The following is a 26,168-nucleotide window of genomic DNA, read 5'->3' on the forward strand; positions in this document are numbered from 1 at the left end:
CGATCAGCCTGAGGTCCTGGTCCTTTCAGATGGTTGTAGCTGTTACTGACACAGGCCGGCCACCTTCATCATGCTTTTTCTCTTCACTTCATGCTAGGGAAGCCCAAATTCAGGGGCTCCGGTTCTCTCCATACCTTTATATAGAGCGAGAATGCTTGAAGCTTGCTGGGACTCTGAGTGTGTGCGCTGGCCTTCGGGGTCAGACCTGTCTGTGCACAGGTGATGGCATCTGCAATGAAGTGCCGAGAAAGGGGCCTGGTCACTGCGGCTCCTTGTGCTTCTTGGCTTAGGACTCTTGGAATGAGAATGAGAAGATTCAGTCACCCTCGCTCTTCTAGCTCTAGGAAAAGATCAAACCTGGCACCTCTCTCTCCGTTTGAGAATTGAGAGTGTAAATGAAGGTTTCCCATCCCACGAGATGTTAGCGTGCACGCAGCTGCGGGTAACGAGGGAACTGGAGGCCCGGCCTGGCTGGCCCGCCCCAGTCGTTCATCTGCCCCCGGGCCAGGACATCCAGCTGCCGGGTGGCTTCACAGTGTTGGGAGGGTTAGTGTCTCAGTGGTGTCATCCTCCATAGAGGGCATCTTGCTGTCCTTGCTGTGCTGTCCACAGCACTGGCTGGAGGTTGTGCCTTTGGGCTCCTGAGCCGATGCTTTCGCCACTGAATCATGCGGTATATTGGTCATGTCGGACTTTTTCCTCTTTTCTCCTTTGCTGTGCTTTTAAAAACTACCGTGTGATTCAGTTGTGAGTGGATGATTTGCGTCTAACTTCTTGAAGCTTTATATTGCGATGTTTAACCTCCCTGTTGAGAGGAGCAGTCTGTGAGAGTTGCTGCTCGTTTGTACCGGATAGCTTGAAGCACTTTTGTCATCTCTGGCTCATAGACTTCTACACGTGGGATGATGGCAGGATTTGTGGCTTTTGTGGCATACAGACCTAAGTTCAAACCTCAGGGCAGCCACAGTTTGGCTCTAGCAAGAGACTGACCTGGTCTGCGCCTTGGTTCCTTGTCCAGAGCGCTGAGCGGGGCAGCCCCACCTCGAGGGCTTCTGAGAGATTTTGGTGAGACTTAGCTGCAGCCACGCTGGCCTCGCTGCTTCTGGGACTTTTGAAGAGACACTTCGTGCCTCTGGACAGAAGGCCCACATGGGTGTGCAGGACAGAATGTGCTCCCTCTTCTGGCACAGAGAGACCCAGGTGACAGTTGCGACTTCTCGTGTCCCTTCTGTGTAGCTGCCCGTCTCTTCCACACTCCCCCTCCTTGTGTTAATCTAGTCAGGGGAACAGCTGACATCAGACCCATGTGTGGTGTTGCTGTAACGGGTGAGTTAGCCACTTAGACTCGCTTAAAAATACTTGATGTTTCGAAGTTTTTTTCTTACTTTCTAGGGACTAATTAGGATTTTGAATGTTTATTCTGCATATTAGTGCAGTCTGATGGACTTGCTTTATGTCCATAAACTGTGTAATGGTATATTCTCGTGCTCTTTATAGGGTATTAAATTATCCTTATTCTTTGAAAATTAATAATAAAAGTCAACAGAAATATAAGATTCTATTATGGTATATTTATATGAGGAAATGTGTGATAATTTGGGAGTTTTTTCCTAAGGGGTTTTTTGCATACTTAACAATTAGCGGGCTTTCTGCTTTTACATCTGATTACTACCTCAGCATTTGCCATTCCTCCACTTCAGATGGTGGTGGGATTTGAGAGGGGCCAGTTTGAGGGGTCAGGGTGGAATACATTCTAAAGTTGATAGTTCCCCAGTTATGTGTCTTTCAGTTTTGGTCTGTTCTCCTCTAGATTGTGGATTTCTTAAAGAAGAAACGTGATTTTGTAGACCTTATAATAAAGCACATAGGAACTTCGGCCATCATGGATCTGTTGCTCAGGCTCCTGACGTGCATTGAGCCTCCGCAGCCCAGGCAAGACGTGCTGAACGTGAGTAGAATTAGGACTCCTGCCGCAGGGTGGGGAGTGGTCCAGGAGCCGACGGGGCTGCTCGGTGCTGGGAGGGATTCCAGAGGGTAGGGAGGGGGAGGTTGTCTGGGAAACTGGTGGGGTGGGGGGAGGGCAGGGTGGGGAAGGAACGTGGTTCCAAGGTAGGTTCTCATGTTCCCCCCAGGATTAGTTTTCGAGATGTACACATCCAGAGGTTCCTGGGATGTTTCTTTGTGAGGGGTTCTTTGCCCTTTGCTGGTTTGATTTTCAGTGGGAGTGGGGCAGTGAGAATGGGTTGAACATGTGTTTAAAGCATGTCTGGTGGTAAGAGCAGAAGATTGGGAGTTACAGATCTCTGAGGATGCCATGTGGCGTTGCTCTTGAGAGCGTGACCACACCACAGGGTCACGGCTGCGAGGATGGGTGCGGGTGTTTCCGGGAAATCAGCCTTCAGGGTAACATTCCTCTTGTGGGTAGTTAAGATCATAGGAGAAGAAAGGGAATGGGGTTTATTTCCAAAAGGACACATTTTTAAATTTTGGTAGGTGGTTATTTTAGGATGCGTGTGCCTCTTGAAGAGCTGTCGTAAGTGGAATTTGGGTAGGAAGAGGGAGAGTGTGAGTAACTGGAAGATGAGGTTTCTCACGGGCTCTTATCTTTGCTGCTGCTTCTTAATCTTTTGTCTCCTCCTCTCTCGTTCTCTTCACTGCCTTCTTCCAGAACCTTCCCCAACCCATTCCATCCGTAATACGCACCCTCGAACCCTAGCACTTACTCATTTCTCTGAAATTAGTTTTATTGGAAATGCTGATTTTAATTAAAGCCTTGAACAGCCAGAGGAGAGGCAGGAGGGTCTGTCAGGTGGTGTTCCAGGAAAGGCATGTTGTGCTGAGGTGAGCAGGCGTGCCCGGGGCTTGGGGTTAGGGCTGGGTCTGTAGAACCAGACAGAAGTCTCCTGAGAACTGTTGTCATTGTGAGGACACCAGCTGAGGGTACCTAGTGAATGTCCTGGAGTTACCTGTGGGAAGGGACCCTAAATTGGGGTGCTGGTTCCTTTTAGGTGTGTTTTTGTGAATATCTTTTCCCAGAAGATGTTGAGGATTCCAGGAGAGTTGTTGAGGGCGAGGGGAGGGGTCACCTTTATATTTGGATTGTTCTAGGGGGAAATTACTAAGCATAGTTTCTTAGAATTCCTTTGGTCACTTCTGGGTTGAATTTTAGGGCCATTTCTAAAGGAATAGATGTGCTTCTGGAGGGTTGTGGTGATAGGCAGTTAATAAAGGCTTAGGTTGGGGGAAAGGTAGTTAGAAACTTTGATTTGTGTGCCCGCCATGGGGGAGTAAATGCTTATTAATGGCTGTGGAGGCAGTAGGAGTGTGGGGCTATGAAAATAGCCCTCAAAGTTTCCTTCCTCTCCCTTGTGGTCAGGATCCTCCCCCCCCCCCCCCCGCCATTGCTACTGAAGTGTGACCCCAGGTATCACCTGGGGACTCAGGTCTCACCTCTGCCCTACTAAATCAAAATCTGCATTTTCGAGATCCCCAGGAGGGTGATTCATGTCCCCATTTAAAAACTGATCTTGAAATGTAAAGTTGAACCTCTAGCTTTGTGCCCTCTTGTGTTTCTCTTGGGCACCTTTCTCTTTAAGGAGCAGGCAGCTGTGCCCTAGCAAATTGTGTTTGATTTCTTGCCACCCAGCCCCGTGCCTCCCCCCTTCCCCCAATTTCCCTTTAACCTTTGGCTTTTGTTTTGAGGTTGTTTTTGTTTTTGTGTCCTTTCTTGGTTGTAAGTGCCTTGTTTATTATGTTGCTTCTGTTCCTAACATTCTACTAGCTGATATTTAATTTATTCTCCTTTATTCTTCTCCTCTTCCTGTTTTCATTCCCAGCAGTACTGCATATATAGGTGAGAAAGGGTTGTCCTGGACAGGATACTAGTTCTGTACTAACTCGGGACAGGGCAGGTAAACTCTCCTGCTGTGGTGCCCTGCCCCTGTTTCCTGTGGCTCTTAACTGGTTTTGGAATCTAAAAGGTCATCTATGTTTTAACCCACAGGCTTGATACTAAATTCTATTTTTCTCAGTCTTTCTGAAGCCTTTTTTTTTTTTAAAGATTTATTTATTTATTTATTTATTTATTTATTTATTTATTTATTTATTTTGGGGGGGGCAGAGGGAGAGAGAGGATCTCAAGCCCACTGTCCTCTGAGGGTGAAGCCTGACCCTGAGATCCTGACCAGAGCCATAATCTGGACTCTTAACTGCCTGAGCTACCCAGGCGACCCTCTGATGCTGTCTTAGGGTGAATACTGTCTAATAGAAAATGTATAAATTACACACACACACACACACACACACACACCCCAAACAAAATACAGGCCCTTTTAGTGCTTAGTGTCTGAGAATCACCCTGTGGCTAAGAAGCTGAGGTTAGAATATTTGTATGTGGGAATTGTAATTTTGGGCATAGTTGGTAGTGTTGGCTACTGTTTAAATAATATATTCACTGGCATTTTCCTTGGGGGACTTTTAATTTCCTGTAGTGTTCAAAGTCCAGAGAAACCTGTAACATTCTACTTAAAATGTGATGGATATTTCCAAGTATGTTAATCTTCATTGGGGCTTGAACAAGAGCCACGCATTGCTATGATTACCTCTACAATGTGTTTTACAGTGGTTAAATGAGGAGCAAATTATCCAGAGACTTGTGGAAATAGTTCATCCATCGCAAGAAGAAGATGTAAGTTCTCTTGTGTGACTGTAAACTTGATTTTTAAAAAACAAAAATGGAACCGTGTTTATTTGTGCATACAGCATAATTGTACGAGACATGAAGGTAGAGGACCGGCATAATCTGGCATTCTTAAAGTTGATGATTTTCTAAGCACTAAAGGCTTTAACAAATATTACATTTTGCTGATGCCTGAAACATTTTCAGAAATGTGGAAAACAGCCGACCCTGGTTCTAGCACCAACTTTCGGAGATTGGGATTTCGTGCTGAGTCTGCTTGCCTTTGTTCCAGACCTCCTCTGTCCTGCTTCGTTTTCCTTGTATGCACATCGTTAGCCCAAATGGTGTGGTCACATCTGCCCTCGTGTTTTCTGTTCTGGCTATGCTGTCCAGGCAGCACATCAGAAGCTTTGCCACCGTCGAACCCCTAGAGTGCTAGGCCCTTGGCACTCATACTTCTTGGCCTGGCCTCTGGCACTGACAGGCGTGGCTTTGTCCCAGGAGCTGGGGATTGACTTGGATGTAGAATTGAAGCTGCTCTGGAGTTTGAAGACTGAGCTCTGTGCTGGGGGATCCTGTCTGGGTGGGGTCTCCGGGACTAGCCCTGGTAGAGGAAGCTGGCAGCTCTGCTGCTCCTCTGGTTGCCACCTTCCGTCGCCGCCTGAGCCCCACGGGATTGCCCGTGTTTAGCCATTTCTGCCTGTGGACATGACAGCTCTGCAGCCCAACCTGCTCTCTGGGAAGGAGGTGATTTAAAGCAGATGCGCGGGGTATGTCATGGGGAGGTCAGGGGACCTTCTGGTGTGCCTTAGATTGCCAATTAGATTGAAGAGTGAGACCATGGACGAATAGCACAAAGGGAGAGGTGTGTAACCAGAGTTTATTCTCACTCACAAAGCTTGATTTAGTCCCTCGGGTGTGTTCAAAAACTTTTGATACCTGGAATTTATCTAAAACAGGCTCCCCCCACCAAAAAAAGTTAATCACTAAAGGTTCTGTTGATTCCCCATTTTCCCTTTGGGACAGTGCACCTGGTGCTCCCCTACGCTATTGTTCCTGTTAACATTCAGAACACATCCCAGTGTGTGCCAGTATCGGGTGCTGGAGTGGGAGAAGCCCTGCTTAGTGGGAGCCTGCAGTCTGGTTGGGCTGATAACACCTCCTATGGCCAGGGGAGTTGGACGGTCTGAGCACGTTCCCATGTGATGCAAGTGTGGCCAGTGTGGGCCGTGGAGAATGATGACGGGAGTGTGGCCTGTCCCGTTCATGGGGAATACCTGTCCATGGACGGGGCTTGCCTGTCGCTAGGTTTTCACATTCTCAAACACCACTTGATTGCTCAACAGCAAAGTATACTTGTCTGCAAGGCTCAGAGAAACTGGTAAAGAAGCCCACACCTGCAGCTCTTATTTCTTTCTTTCTTCCTTTCTCTTCTTCCTTTTTCTCTCTCTCTCTCTCTTTCTCTCTTTCTTTCTTTCTTTCTTTCTTTCTTTCTTTCTTTCTTTCTTTCTTTCTTTCTTGGACAAAGCATTTGGAGGATTAGCAGCTTCTTTACTTGATTTGCAAGAAAGTTAATTTTGCCTCTGGACAGTCCTTTCGATACTTCTGCTTTGTATTAAGTGATAAATTCTATGCTAAGATCATAGTGACCAGTTTATATTTATTAAGAGAATGTTAGGTTCCTAATTCTAGTCAATGGATTTTGATATTCTGGTGTATGTAGTTATCTGTGCTGGAATATCACTGTCTAGCTGTGCTGGACACGTAACTGCTCCGTCTGTGGGCTGTGCCGCGTGCCACAGAACGTAATGCATTTGGGTGCTGAGATTTTAGACCTTTCATGTAAGGTAAACACACTGTACACTGGGAGAAGATGTAATATTTCTTACCCATTGGTATATTCCAGAAAGCTATATTTGTCTTTTTTTTTTTAATCAGTGCTGATTTAAAAGCCGATTTATCAGCTTCTATGCTGATAAAAATATATACAGTTGACCTTTGAACAACATAGGGGTTAGGGGTGCCAACCTCCTATGAAATTGAAAACCCATGTAAAACTTTTGACTCCGTTAACTGTTAATAGCCTGCTATTAGCTATAAGCCTTACCAATAAGGCAAAGCACCAGTTAACACATATTTTGTATATGTATTACTTACCATATTCTTACAATAAAGCAAGCCAGAGAAAAGAAAATGTTATTAAGAAAATCATAAGAGAAAATACATTTAAATAAGTATACCATATTGAGAAAATTCACGTGTAAGTGGACTTGTGCGGTTCGAACCCATGTTTCAAAGGTCAGCTGTATTTGGGGGGTGTATTTTTTCCAAGTTCTCAGTTGTAGAAATTTTTCCTTGCTAGAACTTTGATCCCATGTCCCTACACATAGTGATCTGTACTGTGCGGTATTGGTGCATGAAGCTCATTAGCCTGGCAGAATCATACTCTTGTGTCTACGTTACTTCTTCTCACCTTGACTTTTTACTCACTGCAGCTTCTCACGGCCAGTGTTCATTTGTATTTCTTAAGCAATTTCCTCGCTAACGTTTTGTTATAAATTTGACATTTGACGTGTTTTATAGTTAAAATTGTACTTTTTTCCTTTAGCGGCATTCAAATGCTTCACAGTCACTTTGTGAAATTGTTCGCCTGAGCAGAGACCAGATGTTACAAATTCAGAACAGTACAGAACCAGATCCCCTGCTTGCCACTCTAGAAAAGTATGTTTAAAACTCTGTTCTTGTTCTTTTTTTTTTTTTTTTTTAATTGATGCTGTTTAATGTGTTACCAGTGTGAGTGGTTGGTAAGTGTTCCATCTGTGGGAGTCACGACCCTGCAAAAGACCCTGCAAAAAACCCTAGGTCGGGGAGAAGGTAGGAGAACTGGCTTATCTGATCTCAGCCATTTGTGATGCCAAGTGGCGACCTTACCTGGAGGGTAAGAATGTAAAGAAATGACATTTATATGTAGATTTCGAACTTTTCCAAAAGCTGGAACTAGAATTCCATAAAGCCCTCATATGACAGCAGTCAACTTCTCTGCAGGTCTTTGGTGAAGAATCGTCTGCTACACAGACTGACTTGACCCATTGTAGTCAAGGATTTTTACCAGAAGCTCTCCTTGGGGTTCACTATACCTTTGCAGCTGACTGGGGCAACCTGACCAGACCTGATTTGAAGGGTTACAAGTCTTGTATGTTTTTTGTCTTTGTACTGCTCTGCCCTTATTTTTAGACAATTCCTTGGGAGCAGCCATCTCATGTTTGGGTGGAAAATAGTTTGAGGATGGTGTGCTGTTTTGAAATTTATGAATGGCCAACTCATGGGTACTAGCTTTCCTAGATTTACACATTTTCTGAAAGAATATTTGCCACTGAGCACGGGCCTACATTTGACCTGCAGCTACACAGCTGGAAGTGTTTTTAGTAAAGAACAATCAGGCATTTCCCCACTTTGGACAAGGAAATGGAAAGAGTGCACATACAGTGAGCACTGTTCAGTGTGAATGGTAGCCCTGCTTCAGCTCGCTGCCACCGCTCTTGTCCCGGCTAATGACTTTGTCAGTCCTCTTCCGGTCCTTCTAGATACTGATGCTCACTTGGCTTCTTTTGGCTTAACTGCCTGGAAGGCCCTTGTATTAAAAGAAAACATTTTGTGTATTATTTACCTGGCAGGTGTTAGATGAACAAGGAACAAATTAAGAGACGTGGTATCATTTTTAAACTTTGTCATCCGAGAAGTAGAGTTGTATTTTCCCAGGAAGGGAGTTGACTAATTCTCTGAAGTGGCAAAACTTAAATTATCAGCTTCTAAGTAAAATGTCATTTTCCTTCCCCATTTCCGTTATTCTTGGCATTATAGCATATGTACTCTTTTTGTAAATATAAGACATTCCACATTCAAATGCTGGTAATTATAGTAGTGTTAGGTTGAACCATGTAAAATTGCCATTTGAGTAAGTTAAAAAAATGTTGAATACCAACAATCTCATATGGTTCATGACAGCGCTGTGCTGTCCAATAGAAATAAAAGTCACATGTCATTTCAGATGGTCTAGTAGACACATTCAAGTAAAAAATAGGTGAAATTAATTTTAACAATGTATTTTATTTAATTGATACAAAATATTTGAACATGTGCTCATTTAAAAAAAATTACTGAGGTAGTCTATATTCTTTGTATGCAGTTTTGAAAAGCCGGTGTGTATTTTACACTTAGGACAGGTCATTTCAGACTCGTTACGGTTTGAGTACAGTGGCCGTCTGGGACAGCAGGTTCCCCCCGGATGCCGGACTGGTCAGCAGTGAGCACCGAGTGTCAGTGCCACCGGAGCCCTCTCCGATGTGGAGTCTGTGTGGGCACTAGCTGTTACAGGCAGACTGTGTCTTTAGTCCTGGATCGGGCAGCTGTAAATGGAATCATGCAGCTGCGTGCTCAGGATTGGCGTCATTAAATAGAAGTTGGAGTAGATTTCTTCAAATTCATGGACCTGATGAGTCAGGGGTCTGATGATGTCACTGAGTTAAATCTTCACTGCAGTTAGCAGTGGGAAGACTTACTCTACCACAGCCTCCTGCACTCTTGAGAATGAGAACCAGCCCCTTTTAGTATAATCAGATATGCTCCCACGTTATGATGGTTCTTTTAGTATCTGTTGATTAAGGAAATACACAGTGACCAAAGGCTTCTACGGGCTTGGTAAACTTACTAATCATAACAGCATTTGTATATGGTTGATATATTATTAGGTATTAATGTATAATATCTGTTTATATTTGATAAACAATGAATAGTATAGCAATATTGTATTATTAGGCCAATCTACTGGCAAGACGTAGTATACAGATTACCCAGCTCTTTATATTGCCTGACAGCCCTCAGTTGGGGTTATATAAACACAGAGATATGTGTAGTGCAGCATGGAAGGAAGAGTTTAAAATGAGCTCAGGTTAGAGGGAATGATAAAGATGGGTAGGGATGCCAGAGGGTCTCTGAGAAAGTGGATGGAAGTGTTAGATGGTGAGTAGCTTGGGAAGCCATCAGGGCTTAAATTGAGTATATGCAATTTAGTGACTCAGGAATTCTGAAGTTTAAAAATTCCTTTAAAACCAGTTGTGTTAGAGAAGGTTGGACTGTGCAGCTTTTAATTTTTGATACAGAGGAGCTTAGCATGAATTGGGGTTTGATCCCAGTCAAGCCAGTTAGCTTCCCTCTGACTGCCCATATAGAAAGCAGAATCAAAACAGAAGTGCGCCATTGTCTCAAAGGCCTGGATAAAAGTCCCTGGAGGGTTACATGCCCAGAACAACTCCCATGGGGAGTTTACTCATGCTCATCCTAGAACTCCGGTTTTGTTAAATGTGAGAGTAAATCTGTTTTCTCTCTCATGTAAATAAATGCCTTATTTAAGGAATACGAAGGCATTCATTTTATCCTATTTGAATAGCTTAGTCCTTCAGTTTATGATTTCGTCTGTATTGGGTGATATTTGTGTGTTCAGATAAGACTCATGGTTCAGCTATTATGTTACATCTTGACCATCACATTTTTGCTGCTTGTCGTATCGTTTTTGTTGATGAGTAGGCTGCTTTCGTAGATCTAGTCAGCTGATGAAACCGTGAGCTAGCGAGGGCCTCTTTGCTAGCCGCTGCCGCAGGCGTTGGCATTTGTGAAACTGCGCTCTCTGATAGGTAAGAACACGACCCTTGAATGAGGAGGTGGACAGCTACAGTTGGATGCTGTGTTCATAGTCCTGTATGGGGCATGAGGCTGGTCTTTGAAAAATATATATATTTACTGTGAAAAAGCTGTCTGTTTTCTAGAGCCCGATCCCAAACCTAGTATTTATTCTATAGACTGCTGTGTGTTGAGTGACTTTTATAGTGCTGTTCTGGGTAAAGTTCTCACCATTTTAGTGCTGGTCTGGGAGTACTTAAAAGCTCCTTCCATCAAGGGGGTGGGGGTCCTCTGAAGTTAGGTTAGATACCAGTTTTATTTGCTTCGCCCAAATAAAAAGAGATCTCTCCTACTTGCTGCCTTAGCCTGGTAAGGGGACTGGTGTTGGGATGCAGTGAGCACAGCTGTACCTCGGGATGACTGGCATCTCCACTGGGTGAGCAACAGGGACGGCCCAGCTGTATGTCCCATTGTAAGGGAGGTTCCAGTTTTTCATTCACTTGGCTGCTGAAAATTACTGAGATTCTAGGAAACAGATCTTCCTTGAGAATGTCCATATAAATTTACCTAATAAGTTACCCTTGTGTTTTACATTCATCATGGCCTTGAGTGTGTAATGGGAAGAGCCTATAGAAAATACATTTTGGGCAATAGTTCAGGCAAATCCACTTCATTGCTACCATATTATTTTGATTTACCAAATTTTAATTATAGGGTAAAACGAAACAATTGATCTTGTCTTTTATGTGTTTTAGATCTTAATTATACACTAATGCCTTTGTGGGAAGACATTTGTGGGTTCTAATTAGCCTTTTTTGAAAAATTCCCCCCTTTTGAAGAGTTCCAAATCTTCTTACCACCCACAGCCACCACCACCAGCACCCTGGTCTGAGTGGAAGGTGACTTCCAGTCTTGAAATACTTGTTGGCTCTACAAGATTGGCAAAGGCAAGCAGGGCCCAGGTGATTCTCCAGAAAGGAGGGCGGGAGTAGGAGAACACATGAGGGAGAGTTCGATTTTAGAATAAGCAGGATCACTTGTCTAGTTTAATAAATGTATTAAAAATTAAATATTAAGTGAAACAGATATGCCCAAGTGAGGTTGAGCTCTTGTAGAGTACTTGCCTTACTGGTGCCATGCTCTTCTTCTCTGACGTTACTGTTAATTGATGTTACAATTAGGACTTGACTATTTATTTGTTTCCCTAGGCAAGAAATTATAGAGCAGCTTCTATCAAATATTTTCCACAAGGAGAAAAATGAATCAGCCATAGTCAGTGCAATCCAGATACTGCTGACTTTACTTGAGACACGGCGGCCCACGTAAGCTTTCCATTTGTCTTACAAATGCTGAGCCATTTTGTTTTGCTTTTAGATTTTCTAGAAACTAAGAGTTGTTGGTTGATATGCTACAATCTCATGCCCTTGAATTGCAGGTGCTGAGTCTTTCTCCGTCATATGAACTCTGAGTTAGTTTCCTGTGAGCGTGGGATATAGGGATACAGTTAAGATAGTGTTTGGTGAGCGCTGTTTACTGGCAGTGTTTGGTTATTTGAAGTAGCATGAGAAGGTAGCTATAACAAGTGGTGTCAGAAACAAAACATGTAACACAAGAGAAGCGTATTTCTCAATTATGAAATTGAAAGTAGGTGTTCCTCCTGGTCAGTGGGCAGCTCTCTCTCCTGCAAGTGGCAGTTCAAGGATGCTTTCTGTCTTATGATTCTTTTCTACACATACTAACTTGAGGCTTCAGTTTGGTTCTTCGGGGATTTCACATGTGAGGGTGCTGCAGTTCGTGAGGCTATTTTAAAATGGGTGGGCAGGTGGCTTACGGCCTTTAAGGACAGATTTGTGTCAGGTGTTTCAGAATCAGAAGTGTGGTCTGCTTTTCCCATGTATGTGCCCTGGCCCAGCCAGGTGATGTTTATCATGTTACTCTTTACAGTTCATGTCCAGTGCTAATTCACTTACTAATTGTCAGAATTTTCTGACTGTTCCCTGGAGCATGAGGATTTAAAGAGGTATGTATATGTGAGCACTCCAGGAGTATGTGGTTTAGAGATTAGAGTTTGTATTTTCTCACTCACTGTTAGATTTCTCCAGTAAACGAGAGGGCATGAAGAGGACAGAGGAGGCTGCTGTCAGCATATGAAAATATCAGCCCTCCGGGGTTTCTGGATGTACTTTCAGTGATGTCATTTTGGTTTCTAGCAAAGTAGTGAACACAGTCATTCCACTTCCCAAATTCCTAATCTCTATTCCCGGTTTGTTGAGTCTTTGGTTAGTGGTAATGGAAGGGCAGTTTGGCAGCACTGCTTCAAAGCTCTTGTAATTTGGGGATTGTGTCTGCAATTTTGACTTTGTCTGTGTCTTCTCCTGCAAATTCTATTTTAAAGAATGTAACCAGTGACTTTTAAGGTATTAATCAAGTGGTGCAGGACTGTCCTCTTGCTTCTCAGGCTTCACGACAGTTGCACCATCTCTTCAGATGGTTTGAAAGCACCTGAAATGGTGCTGTGAGGCTTGTATCAACTACCCTGACTTGAGAAAGGAATAAATCTGAGAAAAAAGGTACATCTTTTCAAATGGAAGAAAGAAAACACATAATTATATAATCTAGAGCAGAGAAGATAGAACAAAAAGAGAAACAATAGAAGGAAATTTCTGACCAGAAGGAACTTGTCTTCAGATCAGAAAGTGATCAGATGCTAAGCAAGATTAAATTTAAAAGGGAGGGCAGCGCTCAGATTTTAGCCTTTTCCTGATGAGCTTTATGAATCCCAAGAAGAAAGGACAAATCCTAAAAGTGTCTGGATAGGAGAAAATGGGTCAACCACAAAGCAAATCAGATTGCCAGGCATCTCATATGTGAAGCGAAATAAAGGCGGAAGGCAGAGGGCAGGACCGTGCCCCTGGCGCACTGCTGCTGACTGCTAGGATGCGTGAGGGCAGAGCAGGCCTTCCCCTGACTCTGCGACCACAGCGTTCCATCAGGCTTTTGTTCCCAGCGTGAAGTACCTGAAGATGGACTTGACCAAAACCAAACAGAAATAAGTTAAAGAACTTAAAGGAATAATATTCATAAAAGTGATGATAAATGAAATGGATAGGGTTTGAAAATTATTATTAATATGAATGTGAAGGTTAAATGTTCAGAATGAATAATTGAATAAGCCACATGTTGGAAAAAACAATACATTTTAGATTATTTTAATAAAACTCAAGAAATAAGGAGAAGGGGTAGGTTAGTATATATTAGCTCTTACCTTACACCAAGGACCTGGGGTACTTTCATAGTTTCATTTTTCATCTTGGTAAAATTAAGAGTTCAGATATGTTTTCCATAAATGCAGACCAGTAGTAGGCTAGGTAATTCCCAGAGCTCCCTAGGGGACAAGGACAGCAAAGAAACCTGAGAGCTGTAGATGCCAGGGGAATTCGCGCACACCTGCAGGCTCTTCTCAGGGAAATGGCTGTGGCGGGGCAGGCCGAGAGGCCAGAGAAAGCCTCCCTTGCAGAATGGGCCTCAGGAAACACAGCAGCAGCCTTTGGGGAAAATGCACGAATCCCCACCATAATCCTTCCCCTAGTGCCTGCTGAACGGAGCTCTTAGGCCACTAAGGAAATCCCGTAGTCATAAAGACACAGGTGAAGACCATTTGCAGTGGGGAGAAGGGAACAGAAAAAATCCTGTAGCCCATGGGAGAGGCAGGGACATGTTCTGGGCACGCACCAACAATTAGAGATCCTCTTCCACTGAAGCAGGGTCAGTGAGACCTAGGGACCCTTCAGCTGCCTGAGACAGGCTGAACCAAAACAATAGCATTTCTCCCGCTGCTCCCATTCCGCCAGGCCTCCAGTAACAACAGCAGTCAGCTGATACAGGACAGGCTAGTGTGGGAGGAGACTTTGTCAGGCACAGGAGCAAGCTTAAAGGGAAGAACTTGAGCTAAGAGTAAGCTAAAGAGTGACGTAGAGAAAAACTTGGCAAACCAGCCCTAACTATAAATACAAAGTTAACTTGAGATGCATTTGAAGTCTGTAACACACTGAGGGAAGTCAGTCCTAGCAAACCTAGTTCAGCTGCTGACCTTAGATTGATTTAAACCCCACGTTAAAGGTCTAGAGAAAAAGAGATATGTTCTTTCCAGAAATAATGCTTACATCGATTTCTACTCCTACACAACTTGTCCACCTTTCAACCAAAAATTGCAACACAAACAAGATAAAAAGAATCCCAAAAAACTCACGAGCCTGAGTAGTCTATAGAACTAGATTTAAAAATGTTGGAACTGTCCGACAGGGAATTTAAAGTAACTCTAATTAACATGTTAAAAGATTGTGGGGAAAATGGACAATATGTGAACAGGTGGGGAATTTGAGCAGAGAGGTGGAAGATCATATGGAAATCCTAGAACTAAAAACCACAGCATAAATGAAGAATGCCTATGGGCTTATTGGTGAACTTGGACCGACTCAAGAAAAGAATTAGTACAGGACATCAGAAATTACCCACACTGAGCCATGAAGAGTTAAACCAAAAAGACTTGCTTTGTGGGCTACAAGGGTCTAGAAGTAATGACATGCCACTGGGAACAAGGATGAGTTCCCAGATCTTGGTTTTTCACACCATTCTCCAGGGAAAGGAACCAGGGATTCTCAGAGAAATGGTCAGTTTTACGACGAGAGGCAAGAGGAGCCTAGAGCATCGTGTAGTACAAAAATAAGGAAGTACTAAAAACCCTAGAAAACCCCACAGTGTAAGTGGCAGGGGTTATGTCAGAGGAACACAGGAGACAGCTGAAAGAGCTTTCATTGGCCAAAGCAGATTCACACAATCAGCAACAACAGCGTAATAATTTGTACAATAAACTAAAGCTGTGTTGTCTTAGAACCCAAGTACAAAATAGTCATTAGCTCACACTGATACAAGTAAACGGAGAAGAGACAAATCTTCCCTGCGGAGGAACTTCAGACAGTTCGTGTAGATGCTCCCTCCTCAAGGAGGAAGAACATAACTGCCCACTTTTCATTGTAGAACACACACCATGACTTCCTTCCAAAGAGTTCTGTATGGAAAGATAACAAAAAGAGCAACTTGACGGTGACTCTGACAGACACTTCCTCAGCCTGATAATCAAAGCGAATAGGCAACGATGAGTTGTGTTGACAGTTTGCACTCTTGTCGTGGTGTAGTGAAAATGACATCTTACCTGTGTGGTGTTAACACCTCTCCGAGACCCTGTGGTCATGAGGAAAACACAAGAGAAATTTCAGTTAAGGGACATTCTGCACAGTACCTACCTAACCAGTGAAGTCTGAGTAACTGTCACAGCCAAGAGGAGGCTGAGCAGCCATGACAGTTAAATACAATGTGATGTCTTGGGTGGGGTTCCAAAATGAAGGAAGGACTTCAGGTAAAAACTAAGGAAATCTGACTAACATGTGGATTTTATGCATCAACGTGGGTTTATTAATTGGAATATGCATTGTACTAGTGTAAGGTACTAATAATGGGAAACTGGGTATGGGTTAGGTGGGCATGCTCTGTACCACCTTTGCAATTTTTCTGTCAGTTGGAAATGGTTCTAGTAGAAATCAACATAGCATCTCGAGAGAAACCCAGTGAGAGTATGGAAGACCGGAACAGCAGTGGCAGCCTGGCTGACATGAGTGACACTTGCAGAGCCGTCCCCTGGCCACATCACGGTGCACAGTCTTTTCAGATGCGCATGGAACTTTTATCAGGATAGACCAGATTCTGAGCCATCAAACAAACCGTTGTGAATTAAAATAGTTTAATCATACACAGTGTTTATTCAGACCATTATGGGTTTAAACTAGAAATCAATAAAAAAGATTGCTGGAATATCCCTGGATATTTGGGAATGAAGCAACACACTTAAATAACCCCAGGGTCAAAGAGGAAATGACAAGAGAAGTGAGAACATATTTTGAACTAACTAATAATGGAAACAGGGAATGTCAGGATTTGTGGAATGTAGTGAAAGTAGTAGAGGAAAAGTTCTAGCATTAAATGTTTATATTAATTACAAAAGGAAGACCAAAAAAAAGAAGAAGAAGAAAGGAAGACAAAGTTTTGGGTCCACGATCTAACCTCCCACCTTAAACTAGTAAAGGAAGAGCAGATGAAACCCAAAGTGAGCAGAGGGAAGGAAATAATAAAGATAAGAGCAGAAATCAAAGAGATTGAGAAGGAAAAAATAGTACAGAAAATCAGTGAGACCTAAAATCTAGCCAGATTAACTTAATGTAGAAAAGATACACATTATAGGAATGAAAGCGGGGACATAACTGCATTCCTACAGACATTAAAAGAATAATAAGAGAGTACTGTAAACAACTTGGTAGACAGTTTCAGTGGTTTAGAGGAGACGGTAGCTTCCTTAAAGGAGTAGTACTGCCAAAGCCCACTCTAGAAAGTAATAGCTAGCAGAAACAGACTTCGACCTATCGAAGAAATTTAATTCCTGTTTAAAAGCTTCCAACAAAGAAAACTGTCGGCACAGATTAGCTTCATTGGTGAATTCCACCAAAGATCTAAGAACTCTACAGGAATATGGAAGAGAGGCCATTTTCCAGCTCGCTTTATGAAGCCATCGTTACTTTGAAACCAGACCAAAATATTACAGGAAAGAAAACTAACAAGATTCCACAAGAGCTTAGTTGTAGAATTCCTCAAGAAAGTATTAGCAAATTAAATCCAGCAACATATTAAAAAGATAGTATATCATGACCAACTATGGTGTATCTTGGGAATGCAGGGCTCATTCATCCTTCACAGATCAACCCGTGAGAATGACCAAAGTCCAGAACATTGACAACAGCAAATGCAGGTGAAAATGCAGATGAACAGGAACTCATATTTGCGCCTGGTGGGAACACAAAATGGTACGGCCCCTGTAGAAGACAGTTTTCACAAAACTAAACATAATCCAGCTCCTTGGTATTCACTGAAAGGAGTTGAAAACTGATGTTCACACAAAAACCTGCACATGGATGTTTATGGCAGTTTTATCCACACTTGTGAAAACTTGGAAGCAACCAAGATGTCCCTCAGTAGGTGAGTAGATAAATAAACCGTGGTATATCCAAACAAATATTCCTCAGTGCGAAAAAGAATGAGCTGTCACGCCTTCAGAAGACATGAAAGAACCTTAAATGTATATCACTAAGAGCTTTAAAGAGGCCAGTGCAGAGGCTACAGACTACATGATTCCAACCGTGTGACGTTCAGGAAAAGGCAGAACTGTGCAGACCATGAAAAGATCAGGGGTTGGCAGTGGGGAGATGAATAGACAGAGCACAGAGGACTTCTAGGGCAGTGAAAGTAGTATGATACCATAATGATAGATACGTGTCATTATAGATTTGGGTAAATCCCTGGAATGCAGAGCACCGAGAACGAACCATGATGGTAAACTGTAGACTTTGGGTAATTATGTTGTGTCATTGTGGGTTCAGTGATTGAAATGGATAAACCACTCTGGGTGTGCGGTGGGTGTGTTGGTAATGGGGGAGGCTGTGCACATGTGGGGGCAGTCTCTGTTCCTTCCCCTCTACTTTGCTATGAACTTAAAACTGCTCTATAGAAATAAAGTCTCAGTAAAAAAGTCAATCAGTATAACTCATGTAACAGATTAAAGGAGAAAAACCATCTGGTCATTTCAGTACATTCCTTTATGATAAAAACCTCTTAGTAAATTAGTAGTGGACGGAATCTTAGAAACTGATAAGGCCCCCTTTTTAAAAAATCCGTGGCTGACAGTATTCTTAATGATCAGAGACTAAAATGATACCCCTAAAATCAAGAAACATGGCAAGGATCTTCGCCATTGCCAGTCCCAGTCAGCCTCATGCGGGGAGGTCCCAGTCAGCGCAGTAAGGCAGGAGAGGAAGATAGAACACTGAATCTGTTTGCAGAGGTCAGGATTGATTGTCTGCACAGAAAATCCTAAAGAATATATAAAAAAATTCCTAGAACTACCAAGTAGATTTAGCAAAATTGCAAGATATAATAAGGTCAGTATTCAGAAATTAGTTGTATTTCTTTTTTTTTTTTTTAAAGATTTTATTTATTTATTCGACAGAGAGAGAGACAGCCAGCGAGAGAGGGAACACAAGCAGGGGGAGTGGGAGAGGAAGAAGCAGGCTCATAGCGGAGGAGCCTGACGTGGGGCTCGATCCCGTAACGCCGGGATCACGCCCTGTGCCGAAGGCAGACGCTTAACCGCTGTGCCACCCAGGCACCCCATAAGAAATTAGTTGTATTTCTTTATAATAGCAACAAACAACTGGAATTTGGAATTTTTATGATATACCGTTAACTATAGCACAGAGAAAAGAAAACACTTGGACATACATCTGTTTACAAAACGTGTGCAGGATTTAATGCCGAAAACGCTCAATATTGATGAACTCAAAGACTATCTAAATAAATGGAGAGAGCTGCTGTGTTTGTGGATTAGAAAAATCAGTGTTGTTAGGATATCAGTTCTCCCCAAACTGATCTGCAGTGTCGGTGTAATTCCAGTCAAAATCAAAGCAGGAGTTTTTGTAGAAATTAACAGGCTAATTCTAAAACTTACACGGAAATTCAAAGCAAATACAGTAGCCAAAACAATTTTGAAAGAGAAAAGCAGAATTGGAGTACTGGCACTCTCTGATTTAAAGCTGCAGTAGTCAGGACAGTGTGGGATTAGCGAAAGGATAGACACACAGCTCTTGGGAACAAAACAGTCCAGAAGCAGGCCCACACAGCATGTGGTCAGTTGGTTTTTCACAGAGATGTGGAGGCAGTTCAGTGGAGAAGGGATAGCATTTTCAACACATGGTGCTAGAACATCCATCTGCAAAAAAAGGGGGTGAGGGGCCTCAATATGTACCTTGCACATTATGCAAAAATTAACTCAAAATGGATCATAGAACTAAATGTAAATCCCAGAACTATAATGTTCCAGGAGAACATCCATGGCCTGTGTTAGGCAGAGATGTCTTAGATGTATTACCAAAGCCCGATCCATAAACGAAAAGTTGACAACGCGGATTCCATAAAATGCTCTGTGAGAGATTCTGTTGTGGGGCGCCCGGGTGGCTCAGTTGGTTGAGCATCTGGCTCTTGATTTCGGCTCTGGTTGTGGTCTCGAGGTCCTGGGGTTAAGCCCTGAGTTCTCCAGTCCTGCTCGGTGGGGAGTCTGCTTGATGATTTCTCTGCCTCTGCCCCTCCTCCTGCTGAAACTCTCTCGTTCACTCTCTCTCTCTCTCTCTCTCACACACACACACACACTCTCTCTCTAAAATAAATCTTTATAAAAAAAAAAAAGACTCTATTGTGAAAGTAAAAGGGCAAGCCACAGACCGTCAGAGAATATTTACAAATCATGTGTGAGAAAGGACTTATATCCAGATACATAAAGAACACTCAAAACTTTAATAACAAGAAAAACAATCCAGTTTTTAAGGTCAAAAGATTTGAGCAGACACTTAATGAATGAAATGTATTTGTATACAAATAAATACACGACAAATGGCCATCATTTGTCATTACTGAAATTCAAGTTAAAACCACGTTGCGATGCCGCTGCACACCTTTTGAGTGACTTGTATCTGTTTCCTGTGGCTGCCGTAACAAATTAACACGAGCTGTGGCTTGAAACAGCGGCACTTACTCTCTGCCGTGAATGCCAGACGTCCAGGAGCAGGGCGCCAGCAGGGCTGCGCTGCGTCCGGGCACTGGCAGAGATTAGCCCTTGGCCTCTTCCATCTTCTAGTGGCTGTTGGCAATTTTTGGCTTGTGGCCACCTCTCTCCACCTTTACATCACCTTCTCTGCTGTGTGTCTGTCTCTCCTCTCTTTGGAGGACATTTGGGATGCCATTTAGGGGCCATCTGGATAATCCAGGATAATCTCATCTCAGGATCCTTAATTAATTACATCTTCAATTAAGGTAACATTCACAGGCTCTGGGGATTAGTGTGTAGACATATCTTTGGTGGGGAGGGGATGGGCTCCGTTCTGCCCACTGCACAGCTAAGCCAAACAAAATAGACAGTACTCAGTGCTAGGGTCCTTGGAGAGCACTGGAAGTCTCACACATTACTGCTGGAATGCAAAGTCCTATGACCGCTTTCTAAAAATGTTTGGCAGTTCTTACAAAGTTAAATGGACATTTATTGTATTATCCAGCAGTCTCTTAGATATTGTCACAAGGAAAATGTGTCACACAAAATTGTAAGTGAATGTTTATGTCACCTTTATTCACAGTCACACAAAACTGTAAACAACCCAGAGTGTCCTTAAGCTGGTAAATGGAGGCAGAGGCTGCGGCACAGCCACACAGTGGATTGCTCTTCAGCAGGGAAAGGGAGTGGACTCCGATGCGTAAAGCATTCGTTATCTCTGGTGCCTTTCCAAATTTAACATCGTCTAAATTTAACATAGTTCTGCTTGGAAGTATCAACATGGTTTTTGTTTTGGAATCAGCGAATTCTTACATGCATTTGGAAGAGTGAAAGTGTGAGACTAGCCAAGAGGTGTTGAGCAATACCAATGATTAAGTCGCCTCCTGCGCCTTATAGTTGCATCATTGTTATGAGAGATGTGACGGCGTGATACCAGCGGAAGTCTTCTTAAACACTGCGGATACTGACTGTAGTACCCAGGTCAGAGCTGGTGCAGAAAATGATGCCCACTAAATATTTATTAAATGAACAAATAAAGTTTATATGAATACTTACGGAATTTTGGTGTATGGTTTTATATGCTTTTTCACGTAAGGAGGGAAATGTGGATTTTCTATAAATGTGGCTTAGAAAGTGACTCACCATTTGAGAAGAAGTAACATACCTATACCTGTTTTGTGTAAAAAATAAATTCCAAATGTATTAAATTAAAGTACTAGAGGAAAAGTGTATAAATACTCTTAGAATTATGGGCTTGTAAAGAACTTTTAGGCGTGGCTCCCTGGACAGAAACTATAATAAAAGAAAGCTGTATCTGGCCACATCAGTTACTTACTAAATCCCCTAAACATTAAAAAACACTAACCAAAGTAAAAGTCCTTTCTTTTCCATTCCATTGAATTTCTGAATGGTGTTACGTGCAGCTCTGAGTTAGAAGTGGTTTACACATTTGGAATACTTCCAAAAGTAGTCCTAATAATTGCTCTCCAGGTGTTAGTTCCATGCCAGGTGGCATTTTCTTCCCTTTGCGTGAGCGCGCCCCTCATAGCAGGCCTGGGAGAGACCGTGTAGACGCTCCCAGTGTCCGTTGTAGAACACACAGCTGGTGAGTGAGGATCCAGGGCTGGGCTCTGCAGGTGCATCGTCGACTACTGGTTTGCACTGACGTCCAACTGACGTGCTACTCTCGTGTCTGCCTTTTCACTTGAACTGCACGCCCACATTCTTAGACCCTCTCCCTCCTGAGGTCCTTCCTCCTCCCACTGCAGGACCCGTTGGCTCATGTGCTCATTAAGCCCATTGGGATTGAGCATCTCATTCCACTCATAATTGCTTTCCTGTCAGGAGTAGATTATAATGAGTATAGGTTGAGCTTTATGTGGAAGAGTGATTTATGCTTTTAAAGTAGGAAACGATGTTGGCTACCCAAGGAAAACTGTATGGAACAGATACAGGCCTGTTGATATATCAGCATCCCAAATGGCACACGGTATGCTATGCCCTATAATTCAGCAATCTGAATCTTCCTTTTGCTTTCCAAATTTTCTGGTAGAAACCTGCTATTAGTATCATAGGTATAAAGAGCTTAGAAGGTTTGGGAGAATGGGAAAAAATCCCATGTAATTTCTCCCCTGATACTGTAGGTCTGTGGATTTCAGGTCATGTTACTGCTCCCCAGCAAGCTTGTATTACACCCGCTTCTTGTCTCTCCAGAAATGTTGATATAATCATATTTATGTAGCTATTATGTTATCTACTTACATGCTGATAGGGAGCACCTTGATTTGTTTTGAAATTATAATAAAATTAACTTGCTTTGTTTCAAGATTTGAAGGCCATATAGAGATCTGTCCACCAGGCATGAGTCATTCGGCTTGTTCGGTCAACAAGAGTGTTCTAGAAGCTATCCGAGGAAGACTTGGATCTTTTCACGAACTCCTGCTTGAGCCACCCAAGGTAGGGCAGCTGCCTTACGCACGGCTGGGTCGTGGCTGGCCAGGTCAATAATTTGGTTCAAACAGTTATGAGAAAGTATATGAACCCTGTGGGTCATAGAACCGGCTACGACCGGCATGTACAAACCAGCTCTTCCAGTTGTTTGTATTGCTTTTGTCTATGTGTAGTGTCCACATTGATGAATGGGGTAGAATTAAAATTAAGCAAAATATTTATCTGCTTAGGAAACTCAGCTTTTTGTTCTTTCTGTAAATTCTGGTACTTTTATGCCAATAAAATAAACAGTCCTCTTTTCATAGCATGTTGTTTTCACTTTAGAGGTAAGGTTAATCTTTTAGAAACTGGTCTTTGAGACTGAGTTGCCTTATTCAGAGTTGGAGGGGTGTATCAGTCTGATGGGCAGGTCATCTTATTTAAGGACTGGTTGGCTGAGCGTGACTCGGAGTGCTAGTGTTCCCATTGGGAGCGTCCGCATGCTAATCCAACAGTCACTGTAATCAGGGAGCCCACCGAGATCACAAATGACAGGCAGTGAGGCCCTACGAGAGAGAGCTGTCCACAGCCCCTAAGTGCTGTTCTGCTGCTGCTCCCCAGCACCTAAGGGTGGTGCAGAGATTGAGATCAGGGTCAGGAGCTCTTCCTTTTAGAATCTCTGTGGAAGACTCAGGTCCGGGAGAGGTCCCCTGCCAGCACCAGTTCTTATACTTCCCTTTTTCCTCCTGCCCTATATCATCACAAGCAGGTGGCCTCGCTGTTGCAGTTCGTGCCTCTGCAGCATCTACTGTGCGGGGTATTGGGAATTTAGGATCCCAGTTTCTCCCTTCTATGTTAGATGCTTTCTGTGTATTTTAGCATTTGTGGAGGGGGACACAGAATAATTTATGTCCATGACGCAGGGAGTCGAGTTCAGCTTCCAGATGGTCCCTTCAGACGGCTGATGCTACCAGTTAGCAGGCAGGGGCCCTGCCTATGTCGTGCTGTCTTGTCTGTGTTCAGTCAGTGCTGGATGTGGGCCAGAGTGTTTGGCGTTCACTCTCAGGGACGGTGTCTCTGTAGGTGTTTAGTGGTTATGATCAGTGGCGTCCTTCATGGAAGATGTGAGAAGAATGAGAGAGTAAGGAAAGAAAAAGAAAGGATTTATTTAGGAGATGTGGAGAGAATATCCCAGGTAGAAGTTGGAGGTGGGGGAAGGAGCTGGGAGAGAAGAGGATGTGTGAGCAGGTGCTCCAGCCTGTGTCTTTGTTGGCTGCCTGTTGTCTTTCTAAGTGGGCAACAGGCAGCATCTAGTGTGGATTCTTACACTGTATTCTTGGTCCTGATTCAAAAGCAAGGCAGTGTCTTGTCTGGGCTTCCTTTCTTTTACTGCTAGGAGTCCGTGAGTTCAGTTTGTACGTGGTTTTACTACGTGATGTGGTATATGAGTAGATTCCGGAAGCTTTTTAACATGTCTGTTCCGTGGAGCTGCCTTGCGTGGAGCACAGGAGTCAGCCTTCCAATTCCATTAAGCCTTGAGAGGAGCAGGCAGGGGAGTCAGGAAACGGCAGCCTTGCTGCTGGGTTAGAATTCACCACCCTTTCCTTTCAAACCTGTGAAATTCTCAAGTGTCCTGTGTCTGTCTTCTGTGAACAAAGTGTAGAGACTTCTTTTTATGGGCAATAACGGGTTTGAAGTTGATCCCGTTTCAGGGCTGTGATCCAGAAGCAAGTTCTGAGTTTGCATTTTTCTCACAGATTTTGCGAAGATTGAGGACTGTGTTCCCAAACCACTTGCAACTTCTCTTAGTTTCAGGATTTCTGGTCGGGTTTGGAATATTGCACTCCCCCCCGCCCCCCTCCGAACTTCTGCAGCTTTCTGCTTTCTTCCTATGGCAGTTTGGAATGTTGAAGGAGGGGGTACCTGATCTCCTATGGAATTTCTAGTGCAGGGGAATTACTTGATTCCCCCCTTCTTGGTTATTTCATCATATCTTGAAGATCTCAAAAGCAGCTTTGGATTTTCCTTCAGATGTGGAACTCGGGCCACATGATTTACAGGGTTAGTTTACCTAGTGTTACATATTAGTACACACCCCTCCCCCCTTATGTTTGTTTACTGAACTGGATTTAATTGGAAAGCTTTTTCTTCCTCAGAAAAGTGTGATGAAGACTACATGGGGTGTGCTGGACCCTCCGGTGGGCAATACCCGATTAAATGTGATCAGGTTGATATCCAGCCTCCTTCAGACAAACACCAGCAGTATCAATGAGGACCTCATGGAGCTGAATAGCATTGGGGTCATTTTGGTAAGATTTCCCCCCCCAAAGATAACTTAATTTGCCCATGATGTTTTATGGATATACAACTCAAGTTAAAACCTCACAAATTTACAGTACATCTAGTGACTCTCCTTGTTCTGAGCGTAAATGGTCTTTTATGCAGTTCTCATCTTCAGTTTATTGTCAATTTCTCGTGCTTTTAAGTTTTCAGTATTTGTTATTGCTGGGTGTAAAGAAGTACAGTAGAACATTTCAGATGATGAGGACCTAGACTTCTCCCTCAAGAAGCTCAGTGTGGCACAAATGATCGAGTGTAGTCGTCTTCCCCTGGGGATTGTGTTGGCAATAAATGAGTGCTGGTTACAGCATCGTTTTCATGTCCTAATTAGCAAAGGGACAGGTGTTTATCATCTTTGCACTGGCATAGATCTGTATAATGTATTTGTATGTGGTCTTTTGATTTGAGTCCAGGTTCTTCCTTGTTACACACAGCTATTAGTCTGCTTGTTGGTAGAGGCAAAAACGGACAGCTCGGGAATTATCTGGTTTTCCCTGACCCCTAAGTTTCCCGTTCCAAGGTTTGTGCTTAGAATCCACAGGCCCAGCTTGGGTACCCATGCTTGCTTTGTCTGTCCTGCCATCCTACAGCACAGAAGGCATGAGAGCTAACACTTAGCAGGTGTCATAAGACATCTGGTCAAAGCGTACATTTGGGGGAGTTTGGGCTGTTTGCACACTACATGAAAGGCATGGTAATGGGCACTTTATGTACATTTCTCATGTGATGCTGGGTATAGATGCCTGTGTGAGAGAGAGGATCTGTTTTGCGGATTGTGCCCAGAGAGGGGACTTATTCTGTGGCTGAGCCAAGATTTGAATTCACATTCAGTTTCAAACCAGTGCTTGCTTTATCAACCACACCATTATGCCACTGGTATATTTGATACTTTTAGTTAGATTTCAGCTTTGGGTTAAATGATGGCAGTATAGGGATAGAGAGCAGGAACATCTTAGAGCAAGGCGAAACGTTAAAGGACCACAGTCTCTCTGATGAAATTAACCGTTGCCCTCTGGGGACATAGTTTTTGCCCTACCTTCTGACTGCTGTATAAAACTCGAGGCATATAACTTTCTACTCCTGCCCTGAAGTCATCGATTATTAGCCTCTAATCTTACTGATAGTAAGTATGCAACTGTTGTTAATTCATTCCATTGTTAATCTTTAGAACTACTTTTGAGTGACAACAAATTTGACAAAACTCCTAAGTGGGTCATTAATCATTTCTTTTTTGAGTTTAGATAAGCAGACTCAAAGAACGTCCTGAATATATTCTTGATGCATTTTGTGCTTTTAGGAATTGTCTTTTCTTTTTGTGGTACTGTCAACTTTTCGAGCAATCTG

General features: G+C 43.2%; 1 protein-coding gene across 18 annotated transcripts in view; it reads left to right on the forward strand.

The window, feature by feature from the left end:
* Positions 1-26,168, forward strand: part of PPP6R3 (protein phosphatase 6 regulatory subunit 3) — a 138,931-nt gene that overhangs the window by 71,721 nt on the left and 41,042 nt on the right. For all 18 annotated transcript variants that reach the window (XM_045775714.2, XM_045775715.2, XM_045775718.2 and 15 more), the window contains 6 exons: positions 1,811-1,948; positions 4,622-4,687; positions 7,287-7,399; positions 11,563-11,676; positions 22,382-22,511; positions 24,641-24,793. In XM_045775714.2, coding sequence (XP_045631670.1) covers positions 1,811-1,948; positions 4,622-4,687; positions 7,287-7,399; positions 11,563-11,676; positions 22,382-22,511; positions 24,641-24,793 — 714 coding nt within the window. The remainder of the gene's footprint in view (positions 1-1,810; positions 1,949-4,621; positions 4,688-7,286; positions 7,400-11,562; positions 11,677-22,381; positions 22,512-24,640; positions 24,794-26,168) is intronic.

This window comes from Ursus americanus, chromosome 24 (genome assembly GCF_024610735.1).
Source record: "Ursus americanus isolate L20-20 chromosome 24, mUrsAme1.1.p, whole genome shotgun sequence".
NCBI classification, from domain to species: Eukaryota; Metazoa; Chordata; class Mammalia; order Carnivora; family Ursidae; genus Ursus; species Ursus americanus.